The sequence below is a fragment of the Oncorhynchus tshawytscha genome, linkage group LG10 (assembly GCF_018296145.1).
Source record: "Oncorhynchus tshawytscha isolate Ot180627B linkage group LG10, Otsh_v2.0, whole genome shotgun sequence".
NCBI classification, from domain to species: domain Eukaryota; kingdom Metazoa; phylum Chordata; class Actinopteri; order Salmoniformes; family Salmonidae; genus Oncorhynchus; species Oncorhynchus tshawytscha.
In genome coordinates this window covers 44,074,942-44,094,189 of record NC_056438.1, presented here as the reverse complement: position 1 = coordinate 44,094,189, position 19,248 = coordinate 44,074,942, and the positions used below count along the sequence as shown (strand labels likewise).

The following is a 19,248-nucleotide window of genomic DNA, read 5'->3' as shown; positions in this document are numbered from 1 at the left end:
TGCAATAGTATTATGAAAAGACAGGACAGGAACACATCATTCTCCAACGCACCATCTGGCAAGTTGCGGAAGGTAGCCTAGTGGTTAGAGAAGTCATTCACTGAAAGGTTGCTAGATCGAATCCAGAGTTGACAAGGTAAAAATATATTGTTCTGCCCCTGAACAAGGCAATTAACCCACTGTTCCGCTAACATAACTCGGCAGCTCTGCTAACCATCTGCACCACAGAAAGGCGTGCTAGCTAGCAATAGCAATACTTTTTAGCACTGCAAAACTATATCAATAACAACGATGAAAGTTACATGTTTTAATAGTCTCACACCCCCTTATAACAGTACCCATAGCATTAACCCTGGGATGCTTTATTTATTTCACGTTATGGACTTCTACACAGGAGTAATCTGCAACACACCTTTCTGTGTTTTCTCGGACTGATGAGAATGGGAGCTACGGGTAGTACCAGGTATTAGTAGGTAACGTAGGCACCCAGATGAAATAAAATACATTTAATGAAATAAAAACCGAAGATGTTAATATCATCCAGTTACTGTAGCTGCCTATTTAACATAAACAGGCAGCACTAGTTGCGCAAAAATGAGAAACCAAAAGTAAAGTTCCTGGTGATCATAGCGATCTGACTCCACCCTTCTGTCTGAACTTGGAATATTCCTGTTCGCAGATTTGGGCCACTGACTCTCAACCTGGTTGTTCTGTTCTGTGTTGTGTACTATTCTAATCATTTGAAGATTGATGGAATAACCCTTTTAACTCTCCTACATATGGGCTGACAAGAAAATTAGAAATACTCTTAATAATAACGTTCACAAAAATTGGATGAATAGAACCAAGTGTGAGAACACCCTAAAACTCATGACAAGGCAACTTTAAAGCTTCCTGATTATAGTAGTTTCCTGTCCGTGTGGTTATTTTAGAGAACCGAGGCAGAATATGCTGCTTTAAAGAGAAGAGAGAATGAAGTAAGTAAACTTGAATTTTACTATTTTAACAGAGCAAACAGAGGTAATACTTAAATATTTATTTGTACATATTATTGATAATATTGTGGAACCCTGCTCACATTTCCCCGATTTAATAAAAGGTTACTCAATATTACCTGACAAGAAAGTGAACCACTACTGAATGGAACATTTTTAACTTTACATTTAAGTCAATCAGAAGTCAAAGTCAGAGCTTTACCTATGTGTTATTTGTTCGTCACCCCATGGCCCCGAAATTGCGGACAAATTCCACAAACCCCCTTGATTTCCTCTTAGTTTTACTGGCTGCAACATAGCATTTGAACGGTTTGGGCTATTAGCTATATGACCCATTCCTGAAAGCTAAGACTGGTATGTTTCCGCTAAATATGATACGATTCAAGTGTTTGTCAGTAGTTGAGTTCCATTTCAGGGTGAGTAGTACTGCTTCTTAAAGTGAGAGCTGGTTTTTACCATCTTACTCTGTTACTCTTTGTTCCTTAAACTGTTAACCATTACAGTCCAAGCTTTGTCTAAGCCGGGTGGGGGTGGTATACAATGTTTATATATTTAAAAAACATTTTTGGGGGGGCATTAATGCTTTTAGCCCATACAAACGCATTTAACAGATTCACTACATGGAACAACAGATAGTCCCACCCACAAAAGAAAATCTAAAGGAAGTTTGTTCTGAAGTGTCTGACCTACACTACCTTTCAAAAGTTTTAGAACACCACTCATTCAAGGGTTTTTCTTAATTTTTTAAAACTATTTTCTACATTGTAGAATAATAGTGAAAACATAAAAACTATGACAAGTCTCTGAATGTCCTTGAGTTGCCCAGACAGAGCCCGGATTTGAACTCGATAGAACATCTCTGGAGAGACCTGAAAATAGCTGTGCAGCGACGCTCTCCATCGAATCTGACAGAACTTGAGAGGATCTGCATCAGAGAAACTCCCCACATACAGGTGTGCCAAGCTTGTAGCATCATACCCAAGAAGACTCGTGGCTGTAATCTCTGCCAAAGATGCTTCAACAAAGTACTGAGTAAAGTGTCTGAATACCTATGTAAAGTTGATATATTATTTTTTACATTTGCAAAAATGTTTTTAATTTATCGGGTATTGTGTGTAGATTGATGAACATTTTTTTTTGGTCCATTTTAGGATAAGGCTGTAACGTAAAACAAAATGTGGAAAAAGTCAAGGGGTCTGAATTACTTTCCAAATGCACGGTACCCAGAGGATGACGGAAACTAGCTGTCCTCCGGCTATACCATGTTGCTACCCCAGAGAGTGCGGTTGAGGCTACTGTAAACCTTCATTGCAAAACAGTGTGTTTTAATCAATTATTTGGCGGCGTGAATATATACTTAGTGTTTTTTAATAACCATGTAAGTCTCTCTCGGACAAGGGGACTTTTATCAATATATTCGGCTATATAAACTACCGGTCAAAAGTTTTAGAACACCTCCTCTTTCAAGGGTTTTTCTCTATTTTTACTATTTTCTACATTGGAGAATAATAGTGAAGACAAACTATAAAATAACACATATGGAATCATGTAGTAACCAAAAAAGTGTTAAACAAATCAATAGCCACCCTTTGCCTTGATTACAGCTTTGCACACTCTTGGCATTTTCTCAACCAGCTTTCATGAGGTAGTCACCTGGAATGCATTTAAATTAACAGGTGTGCCTTCTTAAGTTAATTTGTGGAAACTCTTTCCTTCTTAATGCGTTTGAGCCAATCACTTGTGTTGTGACAAGGTAGGGGGGTATACAGAAGATGGTATTTTACCAAAATAGGGCTAAGTCCATATTATGGCAAGAACAGCTCAAATAAGCAAAGAGAAACGACAGTCCATTATTACTTTTAAGACATGAAGGTCAGTCAATACGGAAAATTTCAAGAACTTTGAACGTTTCTGCAAGTGCAGTCGCAAAACCCATCAAGCGCTATGATGAAACTGGCTCTCACGAGGACTGCAACAGGAATTGAAGACCCAGAGTTACCTCTGCTGCAAAGGATAAGTTCATTAGAGTTAAAACATTCCCACAGCATGATGCTGCCACCACCATGCTTCACAGTAGGAATGGTGCCAGGTTTCCTCCAGATGTGACGCTTGGCATTCAGGCTAATGAGTTCAATCTTGGTATCATCAGACCAGAGAATCTTGTTTCTCATGGTCTGAGAGTCCTTTAGGTGTCTTTTGGCAAACTCCAATCGGACTGTCATGTGCCTTTTACTGAAGAGTGGCTTCCGTCTGGCCACTCTACCATAAAGGCCTGATAGGTGGAGTGCTGCAGAGATGGGAGAATCTTCCAGAAGGACAACCATCTCCACAGAGGAACTCTAGAGCTCTGTCAGAGTGACCATCGGGTTCTTGTTACCTCCCTGACCAACGCCCTTCTCCCCCGATTGCTCAGTTTGGCCGGGCGGCCAGCTCTAGGAAGAGTCTTGGTGATTCCAAACTTCTTCATTTGAGAATGATGGAGGCCACCGTGTTCTTGGGGACCAATGCTACATAATTATTTTGGTACCCTTCCCCAGATCTGTGCCTTGTCACAATCCTGTCTTAGAGCTCTATGGACAATTCCTTCAACCTAATGGCTTGGATTTTGCTCTGACATGCACTGTCCACTGTGGGAGCTTATATAGAAAGGTGTGTGCCTTTCCAAAGCATGTCCAATCAATTGAATGTACCACATGTGGACTCCAAGTTGTAGAAACGTCTCAAGGATGATCATTGGAAACAGAATGCACCTGAGCTCAATTTTAAGTCGCATAGCAAAGGGTCTGAATATTTATGTAAATATATATTACAAAATAATAACATTTGCTAACATTTCTAAAAACATGTTTACGCTTTGTCATTATGGGGTATTGTGTGTAGATTGAGGATTTTGTTTTATGTAATCAATTTTAGAATAAGGCTGTAACGTAACAAAATGTGGAAAAAGTGAAGGTCTGAATACTTTGCGAATGCACTGACTTCATTGTACATTGACTTCAATACGAAACCTAGGAAGCTCATTGTTTTCACCCCATTCCATAGACTTACACAGTAAGTTTGACAACTTCTGGAGGACATTCTCCAACCTATCAGAGCTCTTTGTGCATGAACTGACATGTTGTCCACCCAATCAAAGGATCATAGAAAGTATCTAGTACTGAAAGCATAAGCTACAGCTAGATAGCACTGCAGTGCATAAAATATGGTGAGTAGATGACAGAGAGAAAGACTAGTTGAACAGTTTTGAACAAATTAATTTATTCAAAAATGAAGGAGAAGCAATTGAGAGAAAGAGAGAGAGCTAGCTATTATTTATTCTTTATTCACTTTCACTTTCTTAGCCAGGGAATGCAGCTAGCTAGTTTAGCATTGTCAAACACCCTGCTCAAGCGGAGATGCTATGTTAGCTATCTGGCTATGGCTATCCAACACTAACTCTTCCAAGTCAAGGTACGTTTTTGGTTTTATAAAACTGCTAAACTGCTTGCTGTACACTGTACTGCATGATTGTAGCTGGTTTACTAACGTGTTAGTTCTAGTAGCTATGTTGACTATGACGCTAGTTAATATGGTGACAACGATATAGGCTGTGTGTAGCAGTTAGCAGTTATGGTATGAAGGTTTGGCATTTTGCACTCGACCTGTGCACCTACATTGTAAACTTACATTCGTAGGTTGTAGCAACCTTATTCATGATGGGTATAGGGAAAATGAGCACCATGTAGTAGCTAGCCTAAACCTATTAATGTTACATTGAGCTGGGTGAATGGAATATACAGTAAATGATAGTCATCCAATATGCTGTAATAGAAATAAGGCCATGATCAAAAAAAATAAATGGCACCAACCGCCACTGCTGCATACTTAATTTAGCTTGTTCAAGTTGGCTATCCATCCCCATATTTAAATAGCGCCCCTCATTCAATTGCCAAAGACATGCTCCCCCAAACTATTCAGTCCTCCAATAATGCCATATCAACAGCAGATTGACACAATTGACAGGGGCCTAGTGTTGTGTTTTGTGTGAACGTTATATACACATTTGACTTGTTCTGTTGTTTAATAGTGTCAAGTGATCTAAAATGGACACCTCATCACCTGCTCCACCCACACCTGTCCCAGAGCGGTTGCTAGCTATTCTACTACAACTGACCAGTGAGGAGTTGAAGTCATTTCAGTGGTACCTGAAGCAGCCTGTTTTGGGTGGCTCATCTCCCATCCCAGTTAGCAGGCTGGAAAATGCTAAAAGAGAGGACACAGTGGATCAGATGGTGCATACCTATAGGGAAGCTGGTGCTCTGGAGATGACACACCATATTCTGCAAAAGATTAAACGGAATGATCTAGCTGGTAAGTTAAAGACAGACTAAAAATAGCTCAGGATTCATACGGTATGCTTGAGACTGTAATCATTCTAAAATGCACATTTGATTGAAACCAGACGTGTTTGCCAACTAGGAGGGAAAGAGTTATTTGAGGGGAATATATTTTCTTTAATTGCACCCCCACTACCCCTTTCTTTGGAGGACCACTTTATCATACATTATTTAGTCCCTCCAAAATAAAACAAATGCAGACCTCCTTGACTGATAAATACATCAATGTATATACATTTTTGTTTTATCTAGTTCCAATGTCAGGGACAGAACACCAAGCCACAGCAGGAGTATCAGCCACACCAACCAGGCCCAACCTGAACACAAGCACCGTACCAGTTCAGGATGCTTCTGCAGATCTCTCCAACCACACTGAGCCTGGAGACCATGTTAAGGGACATAAACTCACTACTGTTAACTCTACAGATGATGGTAAATAACATAAAATCTCACTATGGAGAGAGGCATTCAATACAACTATATGTCTTCTCATTTTTGTATTTTTTTTTGTATTCCCAGAATGTAGCATTAAAGGGTTGTATTTTACAACTTAATATTAGATAGACTGCTTTCAGGGTGAGGAACTATGGGCTAGGATTTATTTTAAATGTATTGTTCAATTGTCTTTAAACAGCCACTACAAACTTCAGCTAACTTTCACCACTGGTACGACAATAGGGGTATGCAGTGCCTGTTAATAATTTCATGGCAAAATCACTTCCATTGATGTATAACTAGTGGTGGCTAAAGTTAGCTGATGTTTGTAGTGGCTGTTATAGAAAACCAAACCATGGATTACAGTTTCTTTTGGCCCCACGCATCTGAAGTTTGTATTCTATCCTTAATAATAAATCAGTCCCTCCAGGATTTCGCAGCGTTTTTTTAATATACATTTGCGGGCAAAAATGATTTACTCTGCTGCGACAATTCTGACATTTTGCAAGGCAATTTGGCTAATCCGATGTGAACCAGATGAACAGGCTTCAGCAAAGGAGGACGTCAGTATGATCGTATGAGATTGTCGGACTGCGATAGCATCTGGTTGTGGCGGAACCGTGGGCTTGGGTATGAATGGTGACTGTGTCATGCAAGGGAATCCCGAAGGAATCCCGACAATGGCCGAAGATCAGGGAAGCTTTGGGAAGTGGAGGTTTTACTGCATGATTGAGAGGGGTTGTGGATGTAAGCATCTGAAGCTGGGAGGTTCGGTTCAGGGAGAGTTGTACTGCTGGGGCGTCAGGGGAAGCTGCAGGGACGTGAAGTCTGTGTTGGATGACAGGTTGTAATCTGTGGAGTGAGAAACCATGTCCGGAGCTGGTTTGGGCTGAGTTGGTAGAATGACTATACGGCAGTGGAGGTGGCAGGGAATGACATCATGGTGGACCTCGGGAGCATGGTGTCTCCCAGGTTGGTGGGCAACATGCGGGGAGGTGGATGTAGTTGTAGCACCGGGTAGGAAGGGCAGCTGTAGTAAACCAATGGGAAAGAGGGATAAGTAGTTTAGTGGAAGAAAATGGAGGGAGAGAGCAAGATAACAAGAGAGAGAAAAACAATGGCATGACATAATGATGGCAGAAAGCCAGTCTAAATAGTATGGTGGACAATATATGGTTGGTTGAAATTAGCATATTCCGACAATATGTGGCTGCCCTTATGTGGGCTGTTGTAAATGTGACCATGAACAATACTTAAATGAATAGCATAATTAAATGTGCAAAACAGCAGAGCGTTTATCAAACATTACTCTTAATATGAAAGAAGAGAATACGGGATTGTGGAGAGAAATTCTTAGAACAGATTAGATTCTGCATCAAGATGATTTACTTGACCGACGATGGATGAATAGCCGAGACTCCAATGCGATGGTAGGCAGCACGGCCTCTCGGGTTCACCAAGGAGCAGGGCATGTGGCTTGCATGTGGCAAAACATGAACAATAGCATGAGATGAGCTAGAGAACACCACGTTTTTCTTTCTGACCAATGGCAAAAACCATAGAATTGCAGGAAATTAGCTTTAAAACGGCAAATAAATAAAATGTGTAGAATAACTTTATAAAACTGCAAATTTTTGCAAAATATTTTGAAATGAAGGAAGTTAGCTGTTTTCCAAATAAATATATGTTTTCCTAAAAAGGGGGGGCCCCCTGGAGGTCTGTGTCCCGGGACCCCAAATGGGGTAGTCCAGCCCTGACGAGGAGTTCTAAATTGTTTGATTGTCAAAAGGGGAGGAAATGTAAATTCATGTGTGGTCTTTCCTCCCGAACTTTAGTTACGTTACAACACACAATTCTGTAGTTTGGCTAGCCACTGGATGGCTCTGAATGAACTGTCAGCATTCAGTCAAAGCTGTTAACCACTTCTGGACCTAACTAGTGCTTGCAAATCTTATTCTGATGTTGACAGCAGTTGAGAGTTATATTCAGATACAACTAACTTATCTGGCTAATATACATCGAGAGAATAAGTTATATTAACTTGCGAGCTAGTGTTAGCAACATTTTCCAATTGTGGCCAATGAGCTAGCTAACCAGCTAGCAAACAATGCAACTGAAGTATAATTTCAGAATACATTTAAAAAAAATACTCCAACAAGCGCTGCAATTCAGGAATCACAGTCGCAATTTTTGTGCACTGTTCAATTATTAAGCCACTTAAACAATAACTTTATTAAAATAAACACCTCTTTGGCTTCGCAAAATCACGGAGGGACTGATAATTGAGTCGCTAAATACAATCAAACCTTGATTATACCTAATCTTAAACTGTAATTGTATATCCATTGTCAGGTCCTTCGTATGAAGATGTTGAGAAGTACCGGCGTAAATTCCAATACAAACTGAAGGAGAAGATTCAGCATGTATTTGAGGGGGTGCCAAAACAGGGAAAGAAAACACTTCTCAATAAGATCTACACAGAACTCTACATCACAGAGGGTGGAAGTGAAGAGGTCAATAATGAACACGAGGTAAGACAGATTGAGATCACACCAGCAGCGACAGAAGAAAGGTTGATCGAATGCAATAACATCTTTACATTTGTAACTGGACAAGACAAACCTACCAGAACTGTGCTGACGAAGGGAGTCGCTGGCATTGGAAAAACATTCTCTGTACTTAAGTTCATTTTGGACTGGGCTGAAGGAAAAGCAAATCAAGATATCCAGTTCATATTTTCACTGCCTTTTCGAGAGCTAAATTTGGTGCGGAAGAAAATGCTGAGTTTAGTGGATCTTGTTCATGAATGCATCAGAGAGGCAAAAGTGATTGAGAAGGAATTTCTCTATCAGGTCTTCACAAAATTACAAGACTCAGGAAACCCAAACTACAATGAGAGCAGGTACAAAGTTCTATTTGTCCTTGATGGTCTAGATGAGTGTCGATTGCCTCTAGACTACAAGAAGAATGATAGCTGGGATAAAGCTACAGAGCCAACCTTAGTGGATGTGCTTCTGAAATCCCTCATCAATGGGAATCTGCTTCCCTCTGCTCGCCTCTGGATAACCTCCAGACCTGCAGCATCCAATCAGATTCCTTCTGGGTGTGTTGACCAGGTGACAGAAGTACGAGGGTTCAATGACCCACAGAAGGAGGAGTACTTCAGGAAGAGGTTCAGTGATGAGAATCTGGCAAACAGAATCATCTCACACATTAAGACATCAAGGAGTCTCCACATCATGTGCCACATACCAGTCTTCTGTTGGATCGCAGCTACAGTTCTGGAGCGCATATTGAGCACATATACGAATGGAGAAATACCAAAGACTCTGACTCAATTATTCCTTGGTTTACTGGTGTTTCATGCTAAACAGATGAACGAGAAATATAATGAGAAAGGTGAGGGAGAGCCACACTGGGATAAAGAGAGCATTATGGCACTTGGAAAACTGGCCTTTCAACAGCTAAATAATGGCAACCTCATTTTCTATGAGTCAGATCTGCAAGAGTGTGGCATTAGTGCCAGAGAAGCTTCGGTTCGCTTGGGAGTGTTCACACAGCTCTTCAGAGAGGATTATGGGCCGTTCCAGGAGAAGGTGTACTGCTTTGTGCATCTGAGCATCCAGGAGTTTCTGGCTGCGTTGTATGTCTTTTTATCATTCAACAACAACAATGTAAACCTAATGAACAAAGAACTTTCCACCATCAGAAACATTCTTAGGAAGTTTACATTAAAATCTGCCTTCACCTTTCACAAGAGTGCTGTGGATAAAGCCTTACGGGGTAAGAATGGACACCTGGACCTGTTCCTCCGCTTCCTTCTGGGCCTCTCACTAGAGTCCAATCAGTCTCACTTACACGGCCTACTGACACCGACAAGGAGCACGAAAAGCAGCTCTCAGTGCCATGAGCAAACAGTCAAGTACATAAAGAGGAAGATCAGAAACAATCACTCTCCAGAGAAGTGCATCAATCTGTTCCACTGTCTAAATGAACTAAATGACCATTCACTGGTGAAGGAGATCCAAAACTACCTGAGCTCAGGAAATGTCTCCAGAAAAGAACTCTCACCTGCACAGTGGTCAGCTCTGGTCTTTGTGTTGTTGACTTCAGAAGAGGAGCTGGTTGTGTTTGATCTGAAGAAATACTCCAGATCAGAAAAGGGGCTTCTGAGACTGTTGCCAGTCGTCAAAGCCTCCAGAACATCTCTGTGAGTTGAAAACATACTATATTATAAATGGTCAGTCAAAATGCAATTATATTATACATGTGAAGAGTTTATTTCCAAAATGCTATATCCACCAATTTCACATGTGTTTTTGTCATCAGAAATGATTGCTTATGGGTACCTTAATGTGTGTGGAAAATATTACTGTTCTCAAATTTTTCATTCATAGATTTTAGATATCCATTGTTTAGATGGAATGGAATGTTCGTGACCTGTATGTTTGACTGTATAGTCAATCATACAGGATACAAACATTCCATGCCAAGTGGTCTTAAGATGAATGCACTTATTGCAAGTCACTCTGAATAGGAGCATCTGCTAAATGACTAAAATATCAAATTTAAGTGTTTTACAGATCTTATATTACTGTATTGATTTTGTATAACTCACACCACCGTTCAAAAGTTTGGGGTCACTTAGAAATGTCCTTGTTTTTTAAAATAAAATAAAATGTCAATTTAAAATAACATCAAATTGATCAGAAATTCAGTGTAGACATTGTTAATGTTGTAAATGACTATTGTAGCTGGAAAAGGCAGATTTTTTAAAATGGAATATCTACATAGGCGTAGAGGCCCATTATCAGCAACCATCACTCCTGTGCTCCAATGGCACGTTGTGTTAGCTAATCCAAGTTTATCCTTTTAAAAAGGCTAATTGATCATTAGAAAACCCTTTTGCAATTATGTTAGCACAGCTGAACACTGTTGTTTTGATTAAAGAAGCAATAAAATTGTCCTTCTTTAGACTAGTTGAGTATCTGGAGCATCAGCATTTGTAGGTTCGATTACAGGCTCAAAATGTCCAGAAACAAATAACTTTCATCTGAAACGTGTCAGTCTATTCGTGTTCTGCATAATGAACGCTATTCCATGCGAGAAATTGACAAGAAACTGAAAATCTCGTACAACTCTGTGTACTACTCCCTTCGCAGAACAGCGCAAACGGGCTCTAACCAGAATAGAAGGTGTGGGAAAGTTCTTTGTTTCTGGCCATTTTGAGCCTGTAATCGAACCCACAAATGCTGATGCTCCAGATACTCAACTAGTCTAAAGTCACCTTTGGCCTCAGTTTCCTCCCTCTCCGGCAACTGAGTTAGGAAGAATGCATGTATCTTTGTAGTGACTGGGTGTATTGATACACCATGCAAAGTATAATGTATAACTTCACCATGCTCAAAGGGATATTCAATGGCTGCTTTTTTCTCTCCAATGTTTTCTTTTTACCCATCAACCAATTGGTGTCGTTTTTTGCAAGGCGTTGGAAAACCTCCCTGGTTGTTGTGGTTGAATCCGTTTGAAATTCAGTGCTCGACTGAGGGACCTTACAGATAATTGTATGTGTGGGGTACAGAGATGAGGTAATCATTCAAAAATAATGCTAAACAATATTATTGCACACAGAGTGAGTCCATGCAACTTATGTGACTTGTTAAGCATTTTTTTAACGCCTGAACTTATTTAGGTTTGCCATAACAAAGGGGTTGAATACTTATTGACTCAAGACATTTCAGCTTTTCATTTATTAATTTGTAAAACTTTCTAAAAACATAATTCCACTTCGACATCATGGGGTATTGTGTGTGTGTGTGTGTGTGTGTGTGTGTGTGTAGGCCAGTGACCAAAAAAATATATACATTTAATCTATTTTAAATTCAGGCTGTAACACAACAAAATGTGGAAAAAGTCCAGGGGTGTGAATACTTTCTGAAGCCACTGTAGCATTTTGCAAAAAGAAACATGATTTGTCTATCTGATAGAGTTTAAACAAATACATGTCTGTCATTGAACAACACCATGCCATGATTAGATAGTGGAAAAAAACACCACTCTCATAATTTCTTTAAACAATAAAATCTAATCTAAAAATCAAATGGATATATAGCGTTTTGGAATTAAACTTTCCAATGTTCATTATTTTTCCAATTTTATCAAAATATAAGCTACTTGTTCACTAGATTTGTGTAACTGTGATAAATTAGTATTTTTACCTTTCATAGGCTGAATGGATGTAACCTCACAGAGAGATGCTGTGAAGCTTTAGCCTCAGCTCTCAACTTCTCCCACCTGAGAGAGCTGGACCTGAGTGACAACAACCTGCTGACAGATTCAGGAGTGAAGTTGCTCGCTGTTGGACTGGAGAATTCGCACTGTAAACTTGAGACACTGAGGTTAGTTTTCCTGTATTAGTTCACATTTGGATAGTTCTTCAAATCCACATTTATTCCCCTATCAACAATATCAGACTGTGTTTGACCTCAGCCAAATTTAAATGTCATAGTTAGGCTACTTAACTACATAAGAGAACGTTTGATTTCAAATCTATTGTACAGTATACAATTGTATTAAAAAAAAGTACTTTCAAGATGCAATACTTATATGTAATAATGTGATCAATAATTATAATATTTTAAGAGATTGAGGAAGACATACAAAGCTTCCATTTCCCACGTTCACTACTAAACGATTTAAACTCATGATACACTCTGCAGGTTGTCATTTTGTGGAGTCACAGCGAAAGGCTGTGCTTATCTGGCCTCAGTTCTAATGTCAAACTCTTCAAACCTGAGAGAGCTGGACCTGAGTGACAATGACCTGCGGAATTCAGGAGCAGAACTGCTCTCAACTGGACTGGAGAATCCACACTGTAAACTTGAGACACTGAGGTCAGTATTCCTGCATTAGTTAACTAGTTCTTATGTTATCAACCGTATGTATAGAGGACAATATCGGACTAATATGTCAGCTGAATGTAAACTTTTTCTACATTTTGTTACGCATCAGCCTTATTCTAAAATGGATTAAATAGTATTTTTCCCTAATCAATCTACACACAATACCCCATAATAACAAAGCAAAAACAGGTTTTGAAATGTTAGCAAATGTAGTAAAAAAAAAAAAACGGAAATATCACATTTACATAAGTGTTCAGACCCTTTACTCAGTACTTTGTTGAAGCACCTTTGGCAGCGATTACTGCCTCAAGTCTTCTTTGGTATGATGCTACAATCTTGACACACCTGTATTTGGGGAGTTTCTCCCGTTTTCTCTGTAGATCCTCTCAAGCTGGTTGAGTCAGGTTGGATGGGGGGGCATCGCTGCACAGCTATTTTCAGGTCTCTCCAGAGATGTTTGGTCGTGTTCAAGTCTGGGATCCGGCTGGGCCGCTCAAGGACATTCAGAAACTTGTCCCAAAGTCACTCCTGCTTTGTCTTGGACGTGTGCTTAGGGTTGTTGTCCTGTTGGAAGGTGAACCCTCGCCCGAGGTCCTGAGCGCTCTGGAGCAGGTTTTCATCAAGGATCTCTCTGTACTTTGCTCCTTTCATCTTTCCCTCGATCCTGACTAGTCTTTTAGTCCCTGCCGCTGAAAAACATCCCCACAGCATGATGCTGCCACCACCATGTTTCACAGTAGGGATGGTGCCAGGTTTCTTCCAGACGTGACGCTTAGCATTCAGGCCAAAGAGTTCAATCTTGGTATCATCAGTCCAGATAATCTTGTTTTTCATGGTCTGAGAGTTCTTTAGGTTCCTTTTGGCGAACTCCAAGCAGACTGTCATGTGCCTTTTTACTGAGGAGTAGTTTCCGTCTGGCCACTCTACCATAAAGGCCTGATAGGTGGAGTGCTGCAGAGATGGTTATCCTTCTGGAAGGTTCTTCCATCTCCACAGAGGAACTCTGGAGCTTTGTCAGAGGGACCATCGGGTTCTTGGTCACCTCCCTGACCAAGGCCCTTCTCCCCCAATTGCTCAGTTTGGCCGGGCGGCCAGCTCTAGGAAGAGTTTTGGTGGTTCCAAACTTCTTCCATTTAAAGAGTGATGGAGGCCACGGTGTTCTTGGGGACATGTAATGCTGCAGAAATGTTGTTACCCATCCCCATATCTGTGCCTCGACACAATCCTGGCTCAGAGCTCTACAAACAATTCCTTCGACCTCATGGCTTGGTTTTTGCTCTGACATGCACTATCAACTGTGGGAGCTTATATAGACAGGTGTGTGCCTTTCCAAATCATGTCCAATCAATTGAATTTACCACATGTGGACTCCAATCAAGTTGTAGAAACATCAAGGATGCTCAATGGAAACAGAATGCACCGGAGCTCAATTTCAAGTCTCATAGCAAAGGGTCTGAATACTTATGTAAATAAGGTATCTGTTTTTTATTTGTAGTAAACCTGCACACACAAAATACTAATGGGGTATTGTGTGTAGATTGAGGAAAACTGTTTTATTTAATCAATTTTAGAATAAGGCTGTAACGTAACAAAATGTGGAAAAAGGGAAGGGGTTTGAATACTTTCCAAATGCAATGTACCGAATTGCATAAAGACGATCGTCATAAATTAAGATGCAATATTTATTAAATTCTAATGTATTTAATTATATTTTTTTACCATGTATTTTTTTAAATACAAATGTCACGTTTTAAGTGATTGAGGAAGACATACACAGCTACCATTTTCTCCACTAGAGGATGTAAACTCATGATAAACTCTTGCAGGTTGTCATTCTGTGGAGTCGCAAAGAAAGGCTGTGCTTCTCTGGCCTCAGCTCTGAGGTCAAACCCCTCACACCTGAGAGAGCTGGACTTGAGCTACAATCACTCAGGAGTGAATCTGCTCTCTGCTATATTAGAGGATCCCTGCTGTAAACTGGAGAAACTCAAGTATGTTGTACCATTTTCTCATTTATTGTTAGCCAAACATCCAGTAACCAGTGTGGGAACAGAACAGTAAAGTTGTGAGCACAGATAAGTTAGTGAAGTTGTGTTTAAAGCTCTTTGTCTCTGCAGTGTCCATAATGCACATGCTTGCATTAATTTGTGTGTATTTGTGTGTGTGTGTGTGTGCGCATGTTATTCATTTGTTTTGTTTTTCCTACAGCATGGGATCTGGAGATTTCGCAACCCAACCAGGTCAAATTAAATGTGAGTGTTGATTGCTGGGATGAATAAACTTTTATCCCATTCATGTCCATAACAGAAGTGTATAATTTTCTTTTGTACACTTGTTTTCTGAGCTGATGGACACATCTGAATAAAACATTTTAACTGGTCAAAGTGAAGTGAAAGACAGCCAGCTATGTTGTAGACCCACTACATTTTTTTTCCTGGACACAAGAGATATATAAATGATGGAATATTTTTTTCCCCTCAAAGCCATGAAAAGACATGTTCAAATGATCAGGGCCGGTTTCCCGATAAAGATTAAAACACTCGTGAGACTAATTTCAAACGATGCATTGTAAAAACAATAACGTCCGAAGATGTCATACCCGTTTCCCAAAACACCATGCAGTGCACTCGCTACAAAGTGAAACATAACTATCATCACAGGAGCTGTCCAGTGCTGAAAGTTATTCCAGAATATAGGCTAAATAGCCCACTGTATCAATCAAATGTATTTATAAAGCCCTTTTTACATCAGCCAATGTCAAAGTGCTATACAGAAACCCAGCCTTAAACCCCAAACAGCAAGCAATGCAGATGTAGAAGCACAGTGGCTAGGAAAAACTCCTTTTGAAAGGCAGTAACCTAGGAAGAAACCTAGAGAAAAACCAGGCTCTGAGGGGTGGCCAGTCCTCTTCTGGCTGTGCCGGGTTGAGATTATAACAGTACATGGCCAAGATGTTCATAGATGACCAGCATGGTCAAATAATAATAAACCACAGTGGTTGTAGAGGGTGCAACAGGTCAGCACCTCAGGAGTAAATGTCAGTTGGCTTTTCATAGCCGAGCGTTCAGAGTTAGATACAGCAGGTGCGGTAGAGAGAGAGAGAGAGTCGAAAACAGCAAGTCTGGGACAAGATAGCACATCCAGTGAACAGGTCAGGATTCCATAGCCGCAGGCAGAACCGTTGAAACTGGAGCAGCAGCACAACCAGGTGGCCCGGGGACAGCAAGGAGTCATCAGGCCAGGTAGTGCTGAGGCATGGTCCCAGGGCTCAGGTCCTCTGGTAGGGGAGGGAGAGGGTGCACTTAAATTATTTAATGGCTATTCAAAGTCATATTACTTTTTTTTTGCACAATACAGTTTTCCCATCAAGAGTAGAAATGTTCTGTAGCCCATTATGGATTTAAGGGTTTGTATTATATATTCCAAGTGTTTTCTTATGCTATTTTGTATGCAATGTTTCACTATAGAAAATATCAACGTGTCTTAAAAATAGGATAGGTTCTGATGGCAATGGTTTTCATAATTGCTCAACAAACCATTGTAGCCTAATGGCAATCAGTAATTGCATAATAACTGTAGAGTCAATAATCAGTGTGAAGCGAATGCTTCGTGCCCGCAAAACACTTTTTCGAGATCGAGGGAGGGTGTGAGAGAAATATCCTTACAAGCTCAGCCATCCACATAGAGGTGACCATGCAGTTATTGAACTGGGAACATTTTCACGCTGGGAGAAAATATTTTAACCTCCGCTACACCACTGGGCATGATAGATAATCATACACTGTAAAAAAACAAAAATAACTGAGGTGGCCCAACTCAAAAAGATTTTGTAACTAGTTCCACAGCCTCTTTGATTAACCCAACTTTTTGTATTTTATGAAATTCATATTTTAGGTTGACCAAAACATTGTGTATAGTTGGGGAAAAGTTCAATTGATTTGCTCATGAGACTGTTGGAATGTTCCACTTTGACTCCTTTCTAGTTTCAGTCATGATCCAGTTGATGGACCAGACAGTGAGTTAATTTGGATATGCTTATATGAAGCACAGACCAGATAAAACAGGTATAAACAATCTCACTAATGGGGAGAACAAATCCATTTTTTTTTTGCTATATCTGGTTTTAATGCATAATTTCAGCCTCTGAAATGTATGCTTTAATTGTAAACCGGTCCCTGACAAGTAATACAATTAAGTAAAATGTAACTTGCTGAAATTCACACTAGGAAATATGTATTTTAGGCCAACAATATTTTAAGTTGGGGTCTCAGCAAACTTAACTCGCCATTACTGTTAGAACGAAAATGTTCGATATTTAAGTTCAGACAACAATTGTTTAATTCAACCAACATTTAGCAACAAAAAAAAAATCAGAGTTAATGGAGTATTCCATGTCATCTCAATATTTTTCTACATTTTAAGTCCAGCCAACTTGGACATTTAAGCTTTGTGGAGTTTTTTTCTTAGTTGCTCCCCCCCAATTGTTGGATAATTTGATGAGTTATGTCTTCCTCTCCCCATTCAGATGCACGTAATCTCACACTGGACCCAAACACAGCACACAGACGCCTCTCTCTGTCTGAGGGGAACAGAAAGGTGACATGGGTGGATGAGAAGCAGCGGTATCCTGATCACCCAGAGAGATTTGGGAACTGTGAACAGGTGCTGTGTAGAGAGGGTCTATCTGGGCCCGGGCCCTGTTACTGGGAGGCAGATTGGAATGGGGAATGGGCTGTTATAGGAATGGCATATAAAGGAATCAGCAGGACAGGAGGGCGTAAAGACTGTGTGCTTGGATACAATTGTAAGTCTTGGAGTTTGGAGTCTTCTAATCACAGCAACACCACCTGGCACAATAATAACTGCACTGAGTTTCCTGTCCAATCCTCCCCTTACTACAGAGTAGGAGTGTATCTGGACTGGCAGGCCGGCATTCTGTCCTTCTGCAGAGTCTCCTCTAACATACGGACACACCTGCACACATTCCACACCAAATTCACTGAGCCCCTCTACCCAGGGTTTTATGTTGGGAGTGGCTCCTCAGTAACTCTGAGGTAAAAACTTTGCTTTAGGACAGCGGCAGTTTTGTTATTATTGGCGTTTGTAAATAATGTTATTCGTTGAGTGTTTTGTGAAACTCTGCTTCTGTTTGAACTCAATTACACTGAATGGAATATTTTTCAATATTTATTGATATTAACTGTTGTAAGAGTGTAAGTATTGTTTATTCGGTCATTCTAACAGTTGCCGCTGTATATACTGGGATCACTGTGATTATACTATTATGTTATTTGAAGATGTCACACTTGAAATAAACTGAAAAGATGTACAGGTGTAGGATCTTAATTTGATCACTTGTTGCTGAGAATTTTACTGCACAGCAGGAAATGCAAACTTGTAGTGAGTTTTAAAAAGGCTTCTAAAAGTCTGGGTTTTGAAATTTCATCAACCCCCTACAAAAATGTTAAATTCACCTTTCCCAATTCACATTTCCTGTTGCTGCAGGATTATTTTCCTGCTGTTGCAAACGGTCTCGAATGAAGATGGCAACTGTCTCACCACAGTTTATATGACCAACATCAGGAGTTTCATAAGCATACCTTTAGCAATTCAATTTGTGATTTTCCTATACTTAAAACATATATTATTCATTCCATGTTGATTATGTGAAAAGGGAAACATATGGACATCTGTTTAAATTCTGTTTGTTTAATCCAACAACCCCATGCCAGTTTGTGAATATATCCCGTGTTTGTTCAGTTGGTACAGCCTGGCACTTGCAATGCCAGGGTTGTGGGTTTGACTCCCACAGGGGACCAGTATGAAAAATGTGTGAACGCACTACTGTAAGTAGCTCTGGATAAGAACCTCTGCTAAATGACTAAAATGTGATATTCAACACATCGTCAACCCAATAACATATTAGCCTACAGTACAGTAGGCCTATGTCCAATAGTGAACTGAGCATGATGGAAGAGTAAAACCTATAGTTTGATATTGGAGTATTTGTATTACAAAAAATGTTTGACCATCATGCAAATTAAAAAGGTATGTTATGACATGTTTGACCACCATGTGAAGTGTTTTTGACTCTTATGTGAACTGTATTTATATATCCTGGGCCTTCATTTATCAATGTTGCGTACAAACAGAAATGTTGGTAAACCATGCGTGCATTCGTTTCGATTCAAAGTGTGGGATTGATCAAGTTTTACTTACACTTGAGAAGTGTGCTTAATGTTGACGCACACTCTTGACCGTGCGTACGCACAGCACCTTGTGGTAGAAAAGTCAAACTGCTAATGAAATAGCATCCACCAAATGGAGAAAGGCTTGGCGCACTGGACCAAATCATCAACTATGAAAGGAAAAATATAATACATGAATAGTTTATTAATGTATTTCTTTTATAGACACTTAAGCTAATAGTTCTCAGGGGTGCTATTGAATTCATAAACATGAATCCATTTAAACCTAATTGAATAATAAAGTCAATTAGAAAGAGAGTGGAAGGTTGGAGGCAATTTAGTTATATAATAT

General features: G+C 39.9%; 1 protein-coding gene across 2 annotated transcripts; it reads left to right on the top strand.

Moving 5' to 3' along the window:
• The first annotated feature begins 656 nt into the window (after positions 1–656).
• On the top strand, positions 657–18,771 carry LOC112260203 (NACHT, LRR and PYD domains-containing protein 3). Of its 2 annotated transcripts, XM_024435128.2 has the most exons (9): positions 657–977; positions 5,062–5,345; positions 5,624–5,803; positions 8,159–10,016; positions 12,034–12,204; positions 12,526–12,699; positions 14,535–14,699; positions 14,917–14,960; positions 17,234–18,771. In XM_024435128.2, exons 2-9 carry the CDS (start codon positions 5,078–5,080, stop codon positions 17,764–17,766), a joined length of 3,393 nt encoding a protein of 1,130 aa, XP_024290896.2. In that variant the 5' UTR covers positions 657–977; positions 5,062–5,077; the 3' UTR covers positions 17,767–18,771. The 2 variants fall into 2 exon arrangements, with proteins under 2 accessions (XP_024290896.2, XP_024290897.2); XM_024435129.2 differs by lacking the exon at positions 12,526–12,699.
• Positions 18,772–19,248: the final 477 nt, after the last annotated feature.

Excerpts from the sequence above, each read along its gene's own strand:
- LOC112260203 (XM_024435128.2), top strand. The coding sequence starts at position 5,078 with ATGGACACCTCATCACCTGCTCCACCCACACCTGTCCCAGAGCGGTTG. Across the intron at positions 5,346-5,623 it reads TAAACGGAATGATCTAGCTG|TTCCAATGTCAGGGACAGAA; the intron begins GTAAGTTAAAGA and ends TGTTTTATCTAG. Across the intron at positions 12,700-14,534 it reads TGTAAACTTGAGACACTGAG|GTTGTCATTCTGTGGAGTCG; the intron begins GTCAGTATTCCT and ends AAACTCTTGCAG.